The sequence below is a fragment of the Schistocerca serialis genome, chromosome 9, assembly GCF_023864345.2.
Source record: "Schistocerca serialis cubense isolate TAMUIC-IGC-003099 chromosome 9, iqSchSeri2.2, whole genome shotgun sequence".
Lineage (NCBI taxonomy): Eukaryota > Metazoa > Arthropoda > Insecta > Orthoptera > Acrididae > Schistocerca > Schistocerca serialis.
In genome coordinates this window covers 47,724,988-47,739,264 of record NC_064646.1, presented here as the reverse complement: position 1 = coordinate 47,739,264, position 14,277 = coordinate 47,724,988, and the positions used below count along the sequence as shown (strand labels likewise).

General features: G+C 42.7%; 1 protein-coding gene across 4 annotated transcripts in view; it reads left to right on the top strand.

The window, feature by feature from the left end:
- LOC126418718 (uncharacterized HIT-like protein Synpcc7942_1390) overlaps nucleotides 1–14,277 on the top strand; it is a 36,101-nt gene that overhangs the window by 10,796 nt on the left and 11,028 nt on the right. For 3 of the 4 annotated variants that reach the window (XM_050085623.1, XM_050085621.1, XM_050085622.1), the window contains exons 2-3: nucleotides 7,797–8,027; nucleotides 8,112–8,181. In XM_050085623.1, the coding sequence (XP_049941580.1) occupies nucleotides 7,797–8,027; nucleotides 8,112–8,181 (301 nt within the window). Of the gene's footprint in view, nucleotides 1–7,796; nucleotides 8,028–8,111; nucleotides 8,182–14,277 lie in introns of those variants that run through there. The other variant, XM_050085620.1, reaches the window with a different exon arrangement.

The window sequence follows — 14,277 nt, the reverse complement described above, 5'->3', positions numbered from 1 at the left end:
AAGTAGATAATTTATAATTTGGCATTAGTAAATGATGTGTAGGATGTATGAATAGCATGGTAACTGAGAATGGGTGATAGTTTGCCCCATGTAGATGTGCTGTAAGATGACGGGGCCATCAGTTCATACACATTAAAAGTAAATGTCTCAGTAAGTGGCAAAGTAAAGTATTATTGTAAAGCAAATAGTGGTTGAAATGCTGGAAGCATTAAGGGCTTGTCAATAAAAAACATCAGTAACCAACAAAGTTGTGAAATCCAAGAAACAGGTCGGAGTGTCACATTGAATATGCAACAAAAAATGTATCAGAAAGCCCTTATCACAGCTGATTCCTGTTATCACTTATTCAGAAAATTAACGATAAAAGAATAATAAAGGGATTTAATTTCAATAAGAAAAGAATGTGGTGTAGTTGATAGGACATTGATATTAAGGTCTCTGCTGGTAACTTTTGAGGGCAGTCATTAGGGGAAGAAAAGGTAATCAGTGTCTCAAATGCTGATGTTGAGGAACTTCAGATGTTTTCTTATTGTGAGCATTAGTTCCAAAGATACTTATTCTGTATATACTGAGAGTGTACTGGAGACCCATTTAACCATTGTATGACTGGAAAAAAAGTGTGAAAGCTGGTAGTAACGTTTAACAATTAAAAAGCCTTATACGTAAAGAGAAAATATGATTTCATTATGCTGTATTTAGTAGATGCATAATTGTAATGTAGTTATAACTGTTATGATGTGGAACACGTATGTCTGAATAACCCTAAAACACCCCAAAATTGAATTATATAAAAAAATCAATTTTAGACAATATAATATCACTGAATAGATAAAAACATCTATTCACCAAGCGGCAGCAGAACACTCACATAGAAGTGTTAAAGAAATTGCAAGCCTTTGGAGCCTGTGGATCCTTTTTCTGGCAGAAGAATCGAAGGGGAAAGAAGAGGGATGAAGAAAAAGGAATGGCTATGTTTAGGAAATGCAGAGAATTTGGAAAAGTCACCCAAAACCTCATGTCAGGGGAAACTTACTGGGCGGGATGAGAAGGAAAGACTGATTTTTGAAAGCTGTACTGGACGAGAATTGAAGCCTGAGAGCTTAGAGGTGGAAGATAGGGTAATAAGCAAGAGGGTGAATACTGACGAAACATTGTGGAGGAGTTAATAACAGTAGATAGCTAAGTGTATTGTATTTGCATTGGAAGGTCTGTTCCACCACACGTGCCATCTGGCTTCTTCCCCCAGACAGTGGCTTCTCAGAACTCTTTGCAGGTGGGAACTGGCATTACAACATGCCCTTGGTTCTCACCAGGTCTTTTATTTTCACGCCTGTTCATTTTTCCCTGCTTTCCATCTCTGCCATGTATAATGCTCCACAATGTTTTGTCAGTAATCTCATACTTGCTTATTACCCTATCTTCCACCTCGTATAACTTCTCAGGTTTTCAAATCTTATCCAGAACGGTTCCCAACAATCAGTCTTTCCTTGCCATTGCATCCATTAAGTCTCCCCTGACCCAGTTTTCTGGCCAACTTTTCCAAACTCTACCCATTTTCTAAAGCTTGCCAGTCCTTTTTCTTCATCTCTCTTCATTCCCCTTCAACCCTTCTGCCAGAAGAAGGGGCTACTGGCTCCAAAAGCCTGCAAATTTCTTTAACCTTTCTATGTGCGTGTTCTCTTGCTGCCACTGAGTGGGCAAATTTTTTTTATCTGTCTAAAACTGAATTAGATGTACCAAGCACATGCTTTGTTTTTCTTTTTATGTCAGGTAAATTGTAAGAGTGATGACTAATAAGATATGTTTTTAATCTTATTTTAAAATTATTTCAAATATTTCTGGTTGTGTGTCAGATTGAACTTGTTGAAGATCTTGCACAAAAATACAGAACACAATTCTGAAGTGTTAACATTGAGACAAAGTCTAGATAGATATTCTTTTTCTGTCTCTTATTGTAACTCTGTAAATCACTGTTAAGCTGATACTTAAATTAACAGAACTGCAAACATTAAAGAGTAAATGTATTTAGAAGGGTGTGTAAGAATTCCAAGATCCTTGAAGAGGCCGTTGAAAGGTGGGTGCTTTATCAAATGGTTTTACTAATAAATATAGTAATTAATTTGGATATGGGAAGATGTTACACAGGTGATATGGAACAGCATAATGCATGCCATATCAGTCTTCATAAGTGTACTTGATATTTCATGACCTACTACACTTACTTTCAGAGAGGTTCAATAACCATCAGGCCAGTGTTAAGAGAGTGTATTTCACATTAAGAGTCAAAGTAGCGATGTGAAATAATGCGTAGTTGATACAAACATTGTGAGAAGTAGCTCATGCTGTCATTTTTCCATACGGTATAAGTAACTTTATTGTAAGTAAGTTTTCATTTCAAGACCTTCAGGTTAACCAGTTGTAACAAGAACTTATTCTCTGCAGATGCGTGTATAGATTAAAATGATTATGATACTAGGCCCACAAGGGCTCAAAAGTATTCACTGTGTGACTACGTTGTGGTTCTCAAGTTTCATGTAGCTAGCTCACAATCAAAGTAACTTCTTGGCATGGTTTTGAACAAACATTTGGCAAATCTGCCATCTACATGTCTTCTCTGCAAATTATGGTGAAGAGTACAGCAGAAGGTACTTCCCATTGCACCAGTTCTTCGTGGTTCTTCCCGTTCCATCCGTATACAGACAACAGGAAGAACAACTGTTTAAATGTGTCTGTGTGCTGTATTTAATCTAATTTTGTCCTTTTGATCATTATGAAAACAATACATATGGGATATGTATGGGGTTGTAGTATATTCATAGAGTCATCATTTAAAGCTTTGTAAGTAGGCTTTCTCGGGATAGTGTCCGTCTGTCTTCAAGCATCCGACAGTTGGGTGTCTTCAGCGTTTCTGTGACACACTACCATTTGTAAGCCTGTAACCATTTGTGCTTCATTTCTCTGTGTACATGCCCTATTCCCTGCTAGTCCTATTTGGTATGGGTCCCACACACTTGACTAATATTCTAGGCTGGATCACACGAGTGATTGGTGAGAAATCTCCTTCATAGCTGACCACGTTTCCCTGATATCCTACCAATAAATCGAGACTTCCACCTGCTTTACCTGTGACTAAATATATGTGATCATTCCAGTTTATATCCATACAAAGTGGTACACCCAGTATTTTTATGAGTTGACTGATTCCAATTGTGACTGATTGATTCTGTAATCATAAGAAGATATATTTTCTCATGCTGTGAAGTGCACAATTTTACTTTTCGGAACATTTAAAACAACTTTCCAATCTTTGCACCACTTTGAACTCATATCAAGATCCAACTGAATATTTCGGCAGCTTTTTTTTCAGACAGTACTTTATTACAGATAACTGAACCATTTGTGAAAAGTCTGTGTTAACTATTAATACTGTCTGCAAGGTCATCATTAACTTACAACATGAACAGTGAGGAACACAACACACGCTCCTGAGGACCACCTGAAGTTACTTCTACATTTGTTGATTCTCCATCCAAGATAACATGCTGTGTCATCCCTATCAAAAAATCCTTTATCCAGTCACAGATTTTGCTTGATACTCCATACTATTACACTTTTGACAATAAGCATACATGTAGCACTCAATTAAATGCTTTTCAGAAATTGAGAACTACTGCTTCTACCTGACTGCCTTGATCTATGGCTTTCTGGATGTCATGTGAGAAATATGTGGGTTGGATTTCACATGTTTGATGTTTTTGGAATCCGTGCTGGTTGACATGAGATACCTCATTCATTCATGCTCAGAGTATGTGTTAAGATCCTCCAAAAAATGGATGTCAAGGATATTGGGTGATAGTTTTGTTGTTCACCTGTGCTACCCTTCTTATAGGCTGTGTTTTCTTCCAATTACTGGGCACAATTTTTTGTTCGAGGGATCTACAGTAGATTATAGTGAAATGCGGGATAGAATGTGGATGGGATTTCAATGGGGCATGGAGCTTTGTTCAGTTTTAGCAGTTTCATTTGTTTCTAAACGCCACGGTCTCACTCACCTTTGTAATGGTGCGAGAATTAAATTGGTGCACTACCACTGGATTTTAATTTGTAAGGGAAAATTTGAAAAGCTTGTTCAGCATTTCCACTTTTGCTTTGCTACCCTCAGTTTCAGTTTCTGTTTTGTCCATGAGTGTCCAGACACCACCAGACACTAACTTTGGTACTACTAACAATCTTTATATATGACTGGAATTTCTTTGTGTTTTGTGGTGAGAGGTCCTTCAGTAATATCCTGCTACATTATTCATTCATGGCTTCCTCTGCAGAGCTAAATCTTTCAAGTTCCATACCAAGATATGGTGCTACTGCCACCTTACCTAGTTTTGTGAAATATAAGTCCTTTTACTTGGTTTAGTTACAATTGCACTTTCGTAATTATTAATGCTTCAGACACCTCTGGTCACTGATACCAGTTTCTATGAAGACATCCTCGGAGAACTTAGCTCTATTTATTACTACTAGATCCAATATATTTCCACCGTGAGTTGGCTTCTGAACAATCTGTCCTACGTAGTTCTCAGAAAACACATTAAGTAATGTTTTGCACAATGTGTTGCCACACCCACCAATTACAAAACTGCAATTTTTGTAATTGATTGTTGAATAATTAAAGCCTCATCCAGTGATGACATTATGATTGTGGAACCTGTGCACTAGTAAATTTTGGGTTTCCCTTAAGTTTTCCATAACATCTCTGGAGATTCTGGTGGTTGGTAAAAGGATCTGACTATAAGTTTTTGTCCACTCTTGATACTGAGACTTCGCACAAAAAGTCTCACATGCAGCTTCAATTTCTACCTTGGTGGATTTGAGTTTTTTTTTTTTTTCCTTCTGTGACAAATATGCCTCCTTCATTTACCATTAACGGTCGTATTTATGTATGCTTAAATTTCCCCCAAAAATCTGACTGCTGTCAATTTCAAGGTTTTAACCAGCTTTCTGTACTAGTATAATGCGAGCTCCAATGCTTTTTAGGAATGTTTCAAACTTTGGTACTTTGTTGCGAATGCTTTGCCAGTTAATCATGTGGATTTTAGTACTCTTGCTTGTAGGAGACATGTCTTTAGGTCTTACATTGACGCTTCTAGTTTTCCTATGGCTGTTGTTATCTGGACTGGATGGAAAGTTGCATTAAAAAAAAAGAAAGAACCTTGTGTGTCCCCTACACTAAGTCAACTACCTTTTAAGAGACTCTGATCTTTAGTGTCGTAATCTGCATTTGGTCGCACCTGTTTCCTCAGTGGCTGCCGTGATAGCCTCATCAACATTGACTGAAACCCCCAGGTGTAAACACCGAGTGCACCTGGTATTCCTTATCATCCCTTGCTACCGTTTCTCTAAGGGGTACATTATTTGCCGTATGTTTGAACTGTCAGTTATTAATAGACCCCTACACTTCTGCATTTGCCTCCTTGTGCACAGGACACAGCAGGTTTACCAATTTACCAATAGGTGGAGTGAATCTCACTGGCTCGGTTCCAGTTTTAGTGAAAGACAGCACCTCGAACTTGCTGATTTTTGTGGGTCCTGAGGTCTCTCTGGTCCCTGTCTCCCCTGCACAAGACACCTATCCCCTGACACACCACTCACAATCAAGTGAACAAGTATTGATAAATCCCATACTGTAGAGTTTCTCTGGCACACGACTTGTGGGAGCTCTCCCAACGCTTCCATTCACACCAGCTTCCAGTCTTTTGACAGTGATGGGATGATACACTAAAGAATTTTGGCTAGAAAGTGCTTTCCTAGGGCGTACTCCAGAACTTGTTTTACATGATTTCCCATTTTACCTATTCATCAGAAATTTAATGCAAGAGCATACCCAGGGGTTGACGTAGGAGGTGGGGGGTGAAGGCAGCAGCTCATGCTAGTTATGCAGTGAATGACGCAACAGTTGTAAGATGTTATGACAAATAGCTTTGAGTACATTTACTATCAGTCATTCTTGCTTTCTTCAGACTGATATTGAATTGATAGATCTGCTCCATAAGGGCATCATGCAAGCTTGGTTGGCAAAGCTCTTTCTTTAGGAATGAATGAGAGGGGGGGTTGGAGGAGGATGGCAGCTATGCTTCTGTGCCCTTCACTGCCTACACCCCCTCCTTCATTTGTGATAGATCACAAGTGAAAGATTGTTGCAGTCTTAATCCACATTCAGTAAACTCCAAAGTATAATACTGGCAATTCAAAACAGTCTCTCTTTTTTGCTGTCCACACTGAGGTGACAAAAGTCATGGGATGCCTCCTAATATTGTGTTGGATGTCCTTTTGCCTGGCGTGATCAGCAACTCCACGTGGCATGGACTCAACAAGCCATTGGAAGTCCCCTGGAGAAATATTGAGCCATGCTGCCTCTATAGCCGTCCATAACTCTGGAAGTGTATCCCATGTAGGATTTTGTACCTGAACTGACCTCTCGATTATGTGCCATAAATGTTTGATGGGATTCATGTTGGATGATCTGGGAGGCCAAATCATTCACTGGAATTGCCCAGACTGTTCTTTTTAAACAATTGTGTCCCGGTGCCATGGTGCATTGTCATCCGTGATTGAAGTCCACAAATGGCTGCAAATAGTCTCCAAGTAGCCGAACAAGTCAATGATCGATTCAGTTAGACCAGACGACCCACTTCATTCCGTGCAAATACAGTCCACACAATTAAAGAGCCATCACCAGCTTGCACAGTGCCTTGTTGACAACTTGTGTCCATGGCTTTGTGGGGTCTGTGCCACATTCGAACCCTACCATCAGCTCTTACTAACTGTAATTGGGACTCATCTGACCAAGCCAAAGTCGTCTAAGAGTCCAATCGATGTCATGAGCCTAGACGATGTCATGGTGTTAGCAAAGGCACTTGTGTCAGCCATCTGCCGCCATAACACATTAATGCCAAATTTCGCCAGAATGATGCGCTAACCACTATGCCACCCTGCCATGGTGGCTTTGCTCGACTGCATGGACTTCCTTAGCACACCTCCCCCCCCAGTCCAAATTCCCATTCACACCTTAGCCCACTTGGTATTCCCCATTAACTCCTTTGCAGAGGCTCTCCAATTTATTGGTAAGCACCTCAGCACTGAACAAAATGGGGGAACCATTCAGGCCACTGTGCCAGGGTGGCATATTGGTTAGTGCATCTGCATTGTGAGCAGGAGACATGGATTCGAGTTCTGGCCTTAGTACAAATTGTCATTTGTCGCTTCAGTCTGCATATATACATCATACATGTTCGAATTTTGAAAATATCTCTGGAACCATGTAGTTTTATTTGATTAAAGCACCTATACCTGGTTTGCAGGCAAGATCCTCCATGTCACTTGGTGCTGAGGTGCCATTCCAATAAGTCTGAGTGTCTCTATGATGCTGTTCAAGTTTAGGGAGACTACCAAGTGGGTTGAGACATGAATGGGAATTTGGACTGAGGAGGGAGGCATGGTAAGATAGTCCATGCAGTTGTGCAAAGCCACTGCACTACAGTGGCGCAATGTTTATTGCATCTGCCTAGTGAGCAGGAGACCCAGGTTCAAATTCTATCCTTAGTACAAATTTTCATTTGTCGCCTCAGTCTGTGTATATGCATCACAGATGTTTGAGACTTGAAAAGATCCCTGGATCCATGTAGTTTCATTTCATCTCTCTTTTCTGTCAAGTAATTGTTTCAATTCTATATAAGACTGAAAATTATGCATTTGAATATACCTGAAAATAATCTGTAAACATAATTATAAAATCTTGACAGGATGCAAGGCATTACACCAGTGAAGTAGAAAAGTCAAAAAAAGCAACTAAAGTGAAAGGGCCAACAATTTTTGACAAAATTATTAGAAGAGAAATACCAGCCGACATTATTTATGAAGATGACTTGTGTTTGGCATTTAATGATGTAAATCCGCAAGCACCAGTACACTTTCTTGTTATACCCAAAAAACAAATACCAATGCTTGGAGATGCAGAGGATAATGATAAGGAGGTAAAAAGAAATGTCATATGTAATATTTAGGACAGTTAGATACTGTAGATATTGTTTTAAGATATGTGTTTGTTCTGGTTTCAGCTTTTGGGTTACCTTCTGCTAAAAGCACGCAAACTTGGAAATGAACGGATGAAAAATGGATACAGAATTGGTAAGCATTTGTTTATTAAGATAAAGTGCTCTCTGCCATCATAAATGTTTATTACAGAGTTAATGATAAACTGAATAACATTTGTGGAGAATAATAGCGCTTCATTCAAGTGGAAAGTTTTTTGCAGTCTGACGCTGAAAATTGTCTTCTGTGCTGGTAAACATTCAATTGTGTCATTTGTTCCTAGTTTTAAAATATTGTGTAACTTGACAGCATTGGTGAAAAGAGCATAATGCATGATAACTGTAGTGACATGTTTCCTGTATTGAACAGAGATTTAATACAGTACATCATGTAGCTGTCCAGCTTTTATGAATGTTTTAGTTCAGCTTTGTTCATAGGAATGTCATGTAAGCTGGTTTGTGCTTACACTTAAAAGGTGAGACCTTTTCAGGCTTGTAGTATGCTGTTGTAGGAGTGGCACAGGGGAACTGAAAGAAGATAAACTGTGCACAAGAATCAGCTGCCAATGGATCTAATTTCCAGGCTCCTGGCATCTTGGTATGAGGAAATGTTTTACACAACAATGACGTATCATTACATGAGGGTTTGAGAATTACCTTGCATCTGCAACCCTCTGGGTCAAATCATTTGATAATTCTATCATAAACCGCTGACCTGTGGATGAGTAACAGTCCCGCACAACTGTGATAGTTGAGACTCAGAGATGGCTGATTTACAAGTAGCTACTTAACTAGAAATGATTCAATACCAGTGAGTGTAACACTGTATCATTCACATACATTAATGACACTGTATGCCAGGCTTAATGGAGCACCAGTTCCAGTGGCTTAGTTAGATACTTCTGAACTCATAATGTCGCATGTATCCTTAGTGGGCAGTATTATAGAATAATTTTGTGGAAATTTGGGACACAGTGACTGTTGTGTATTTTAAGTCACATAATTCAAGTTGCATGTTACAGAACATTATGCTTTTTGGCTAATTGTTTTATTTATAGAGGAATTACAACAAAATTCAACATTTAAACACATTCATCTTTTTAAGAATATTCTGATTAGGTAAAGTATATGGAACAGATGCACTGTTAACAATATACTCCCTACAAGTGATGCAGACTGAAAATGAATAGCACATATTACTTCATAGTTCCTGTACACACTAACTTACATTTTGTGGCTATTATATTTCCAAATTGAACACATTCATGATTATTGTAACTTACTCTCTTTTTCACTAGATCATCAGCATTTGGTAAATACTTCTTCACCATTTCTGTTTTGAAAACATACTTTCGAATGAAGTATGTCAATAAATCCCTGTGGATGCATTTTACTATTTGTGTATTTTAACTTAGGCAGTTTTAGAAATGGTTGCTTGAAGGAAGTGAAATAAGTTGCACCAAGAATGGTGGCAATCATAAGAGAGAGGAGCGGTACAAAAGTGAGTTACACACAGAGGTAACAGAAACTTAAATGGCTCATGTGAGCAAAATTGAAACAGTTAAATGTGCAATATGACGTAACTGCTACAAATATGTTCATCTACATCTACATCATACTCCACAAGCCACCTAATGGTGTGTGGCAGAGGGTACTTTTTGTACCATTAACTGAGCCCTCCAACCTTGTTCCACTTGTAAATAGCGCATGGGAAGAATGATTGTCGGTAAGCCTGTGTATTGGCTCTAATTTCTCAAATTTTCTACTCGTGGTCATTATGTGAGATGTATCTAGGGCGAAGTAATATGTTGTCTTCGTGCAAAGTGCTCTCTTGAAATTTCAATAGTAAATGCACAATGCCTCTCTTGTAATGTCTGGCAGTGGAGTTTGTTGACATCTCCGCAATGCACTCATGCTGACTAAATGATCCCATGACAAAACATGCTGCTCTTCATTGGATCTTCTCTATCTCTTCTAGCAGTCCTATGTGGTAGGGATCACAGATAGATGAACAATACTCGAGAGTGGCTCGAACAAGTGCCTTATAAGCCACTCCCTTATTGGACGAGTTAGATTTTCTTAAGATTCTTAAGATTCTTGCCCCCAGGGGCTCAGCATTCATTTGCTGAGTACGGGCTTGGCGACCCCGGGGTCCTGAGCTGGGGACTGGTCAGCGCCGCCAGTCTCCTGTCACCATAACCCCCGGACATGCTTCAGCGACCACCTTATGGCGCGGTGGTGGAATGTTGTGTGCTGCGGGCAATCCTCTATAAAAAAAACCTCAATCTTACGGTGTGCTGCGCGCCTATAAGATGCATGGCTGTTGGGGTGGAACACTCGCAAGCGGGAAGCCCCTGGGGCACCTGCCGCACCCCAGTTGTATAAGGCTTACTCAGACATGCGGGGCTCTGTCTGAGCGGACCTTTAGTTCCCTAGCTGCTCGTGGGACTGCAATGGACCCTTAGACCTCTACATTTCCCCTACCTGTGGATTGGGTTGGCCACTGGTAGGAAAACACACCCCATCGAAAAAGCGACTTTGTGCTGCGAGTCCTCCAGCGCATGGTGTTACTAGAGATTTATCAGACTGTCGTAACAGAGCACATGCTGATAACCAGAATGTGTTTTTGATTGTCAAACGGAAGGAGGGTAGCTTTGAGAGCATTTCTCCCTTTTACATCCACAAGGGTCCTGAGGGAAGTGGAGGAACACTGAAACCTGTGAAGCGACTGCGCAGTGGGACTCTGTTAATTGAGACTTCTGGTTCCCGTCAAGTCACTTCTCTTTGGAAAGCAACCTGTCTCGGAGAGTATGCTATCGAGACCGAGCTCCACTCCACTTTGTACTATAGTAAGGGTGTTGTGACATGTAGGGATTTGGTGGATATCCCCAAAGACGAGTTGAAATCTGAGTGGGCTGACGAAGGTATTGTTGACGTGCAGCATATTATGAAACGAGTCGATGGGGACCTAGTCAAATCCGACTCATTTATTCTCACGTTCAATTGCCCGAGACTCCCAGAGCATGTTAAAGTGGGGTCTTATGTTTGCCAGTACGGCCATATTTCCCCAACCCAATGCGCTGTTTTAAATGTCAGCGCTTTGGGCATACTACGTTGGGGTGCAATGGGATAGCCACTTGTGGTAAATGTGGTCAGCCTGCCCATGAAGGAGCCGATTGTTCATCGCCTGTGAAGTGCGCGAATTGTTCTGGGAGTCACCCTGTCTGGAGCCACGTCTGCCCCATCTATCTCGAGGAACGGAAGATACAGGAGATCAAAACATCTAAGTGCATCCCCTGTGGTGAGGCCAAGAAGCTCTTTAAGGCCATGCAGCCTCCCGTATTTACAATATCTTTCGCTTCCGCTCTGCAGAAACCAGTACAGTTGGCCACTGTTGCTACACAAACGGAGGTTGCTAGTGTCAGCACCAATACCTGCGTTTGCCAGTGCACTTGTGCTGCTGCGGCTGTTTTGCAACCTGCAGCTCTCCCCACAACGTCGGACAAGGCCGTGGTTGCTGACATTGGCGTACTTCCTGCCCCTCCCCATATGGCGCTTTCTGCCCAGGCGAGTAAAGCTCCAACTGTTGACAAGGTTCTGCATTCTAAGCCCCCCAAGACAAAGACGCCGAAGGTGAAGGTTTTGCCACCTGAGGAGAGTAGTCAGGGTTGGTCCGATGACGAGGCCATCGTACTGTCTGCTATCTCCCTTGGGTCGCCATCGGAGCTGATGGACATTGATGTCGACTGGGGGCGATCTTCTCGCCCCAGGAATAAATCTCCGGCCAGTACGGGCTCTCCTCCAAAGCGCAGAGGCAGGGTGAAAGTTCAGCCACCCTGATTGCTGGCTCCCATATTACAGTGGAACCTGAATGGGTTTAGGATGCATGTGGCTGAATTACAACTCCTTGTATGAGAGTGCCCCTTGTGCTTATGTCTCCAAGAGAGACATTTTCGGGCCACTGATGCTCCTTCTTTACGGGGCTATACTGTGTATCGAAAAGATTATCTGATGGGGGGGAAAGGGCGGTGTTGCGGTTTTTGTCCGTGACATGCACCACTCATCTGATCTCCCTCTCGTTACGGACTTGCAAGCAGTTGCAGTTGACCTTCTTGTGGGGCGGAGGCTCACAATCTGTTCCGTTTACTTACCGCCTCAGGATGCAATAGACTCTGAGGCTCTCACAGACCTTATTAGCCAACTCCCCCGCCCATTTCTCCTTCTGGGGAACTTCAATGCTCATAATGTCTTATGGGGCTCTACGACTACTTGCCACAGGGGTCGCGTTCTGGAAAGCCTCATGACATCCGAAGAACTGTGCATCCTCAACTCTGGTGCTCCCACTCATTTCTGTACTGCGTCTGAGTCGTCGTCAGCTATTGACCTTTCCTTTTGCTCTCCAGCACTCGCGGATTCTGCTCTGTGGGAGGTTGCTGCTGACCTCCATTCTAGTGACCACTTCCCCCTTTCGATTCACCTCCTGGATGAGGCTGTGGCATTACCAGCGCGCCCAGGTGGCACCTCTGCAGAGCAGACTGGACACTTTTCAGCCATTTGGCTGTTTTGGAACACCGTGCCAGCGTCCACGAATGGGTCGACCATGTTACAGCCGTGATCTCCAATGCTGCTGAATTGTCGACCCCACGGTCCTCAGGTCATCCCAAGAGGCGTCCTGTCCCTTGGTGGACCACTGAGTGCTGCTCAGCCATCCGAGCCCGCCGTGCAGCTCTGCGCTGCTTCAAGTGCCGTCCCTCAGCCTACAATCTTGCGGCCTTGCAGGTGGCAAGGGCCAGGGCGCGGCGAGTGATTAAAGAGAGCAAACGACGGTCATGGCAATCGTTCTTGAACTCCATCTCCCGCTCCACTAGTTCTACGAAAGTATGGGAAGCCATAAGGAGGATTTCCGGAAAACACAGCGAACTACCTGTCAAGGCATTGCTGCATCAGGGATGTCTCCTCACGGCGCCAAGAGACATTGCCCAGACACTGGCCATGCATTTTGCGGAATCTACTGCCACTATTAACTGTGATCCAGATTTCTGCCGCTACCGCACTGCCATCGAGAGGGGACACTTGGACTTCTGGTGTCCAAATTCTGAACCCTACAACTGCCCCTTCACAATGTGGGAACTGGATTCGGTGCTGTCTGTGACTCATGATACTGCGCCCGGTCATGATCAAATCCTGTACAGCATGCTGCAGCACTTGTTGCTGCCATCCGAGGAAGTTCTCCTGAATTGTTTTAATATGATATGGTCATCCGGCACATTCTCTGACTCGTGGAGGGAGGCGATATTGATTCCCCTCCTCAAAACGGGGAAGGACCGAATGCATCCCAGTAGTTATCAGAGTATTTCTTTGACGAGCTGTGTCGGGAAGACATTGGAACGATGGTCAACCGTCGCCTGGTTTGGCTGCTCGAGACCAGGCAGCTCCTTAGCCCCTCTCAGTGTGGCTTTCGGAGATGTCGTTCCACTATAGACAACTTGACCCTGCTTGAGGCGGCCATCCAGCAGGCCTTCCTATGTAACCAACATTGTCTAGGTGTATTCTTTGACATTAATAAGGTGTATGACACTACTTGGCGCTGCCTTATCCTCAATCAACTTCATCAGTGGAGCTTTTGTGGCCATCTCCCCATCTTCATTCGGTACTTTCTTTCCCGCCGCCTCTTTCGATATTGGGTCGGTAGTGTGCTATCTGATTTGTACGTGCAGGAGAATGGTGTTCCTCAGGGAAGCGTTTTAAGTGTCACCCTCTTTGCCATCGCCATTAATAGTATCACGTCCACTATCCGGAGTCCTGCCCAGTGCTCCTTGTTTGTGGACGATTTTGCTGTTTTCTGTTCTTCCTCCGGTCTTGTCACTGCTAGTCGGCAGCTGCAGCTTACGATAAAGTGATTAGAGGCACGGACTGCGAAGACGGGTTTTACCTTTTCTGCAGACAAATGTGTGTGTGTTCATTTTAATCGTTCTCGACGTCCTTTTACCTCCCCTGAATTGCGTTTGAGGGACACCATTCTTCCTTTTAGAGACACTGTGAGATTCCTTGGCCTCACTTTTGATTCCAAGTTGTCGTGGTTGCCTCACCTTAAAGACCTCAAGGTGCGGGCCCTGAAGGCACTGAATATTTTGAAGTGTCTGAGCCATCGGTCCTGGGGAGCAGATCGGGCGTGTCTGCTTCAGTTTTATAG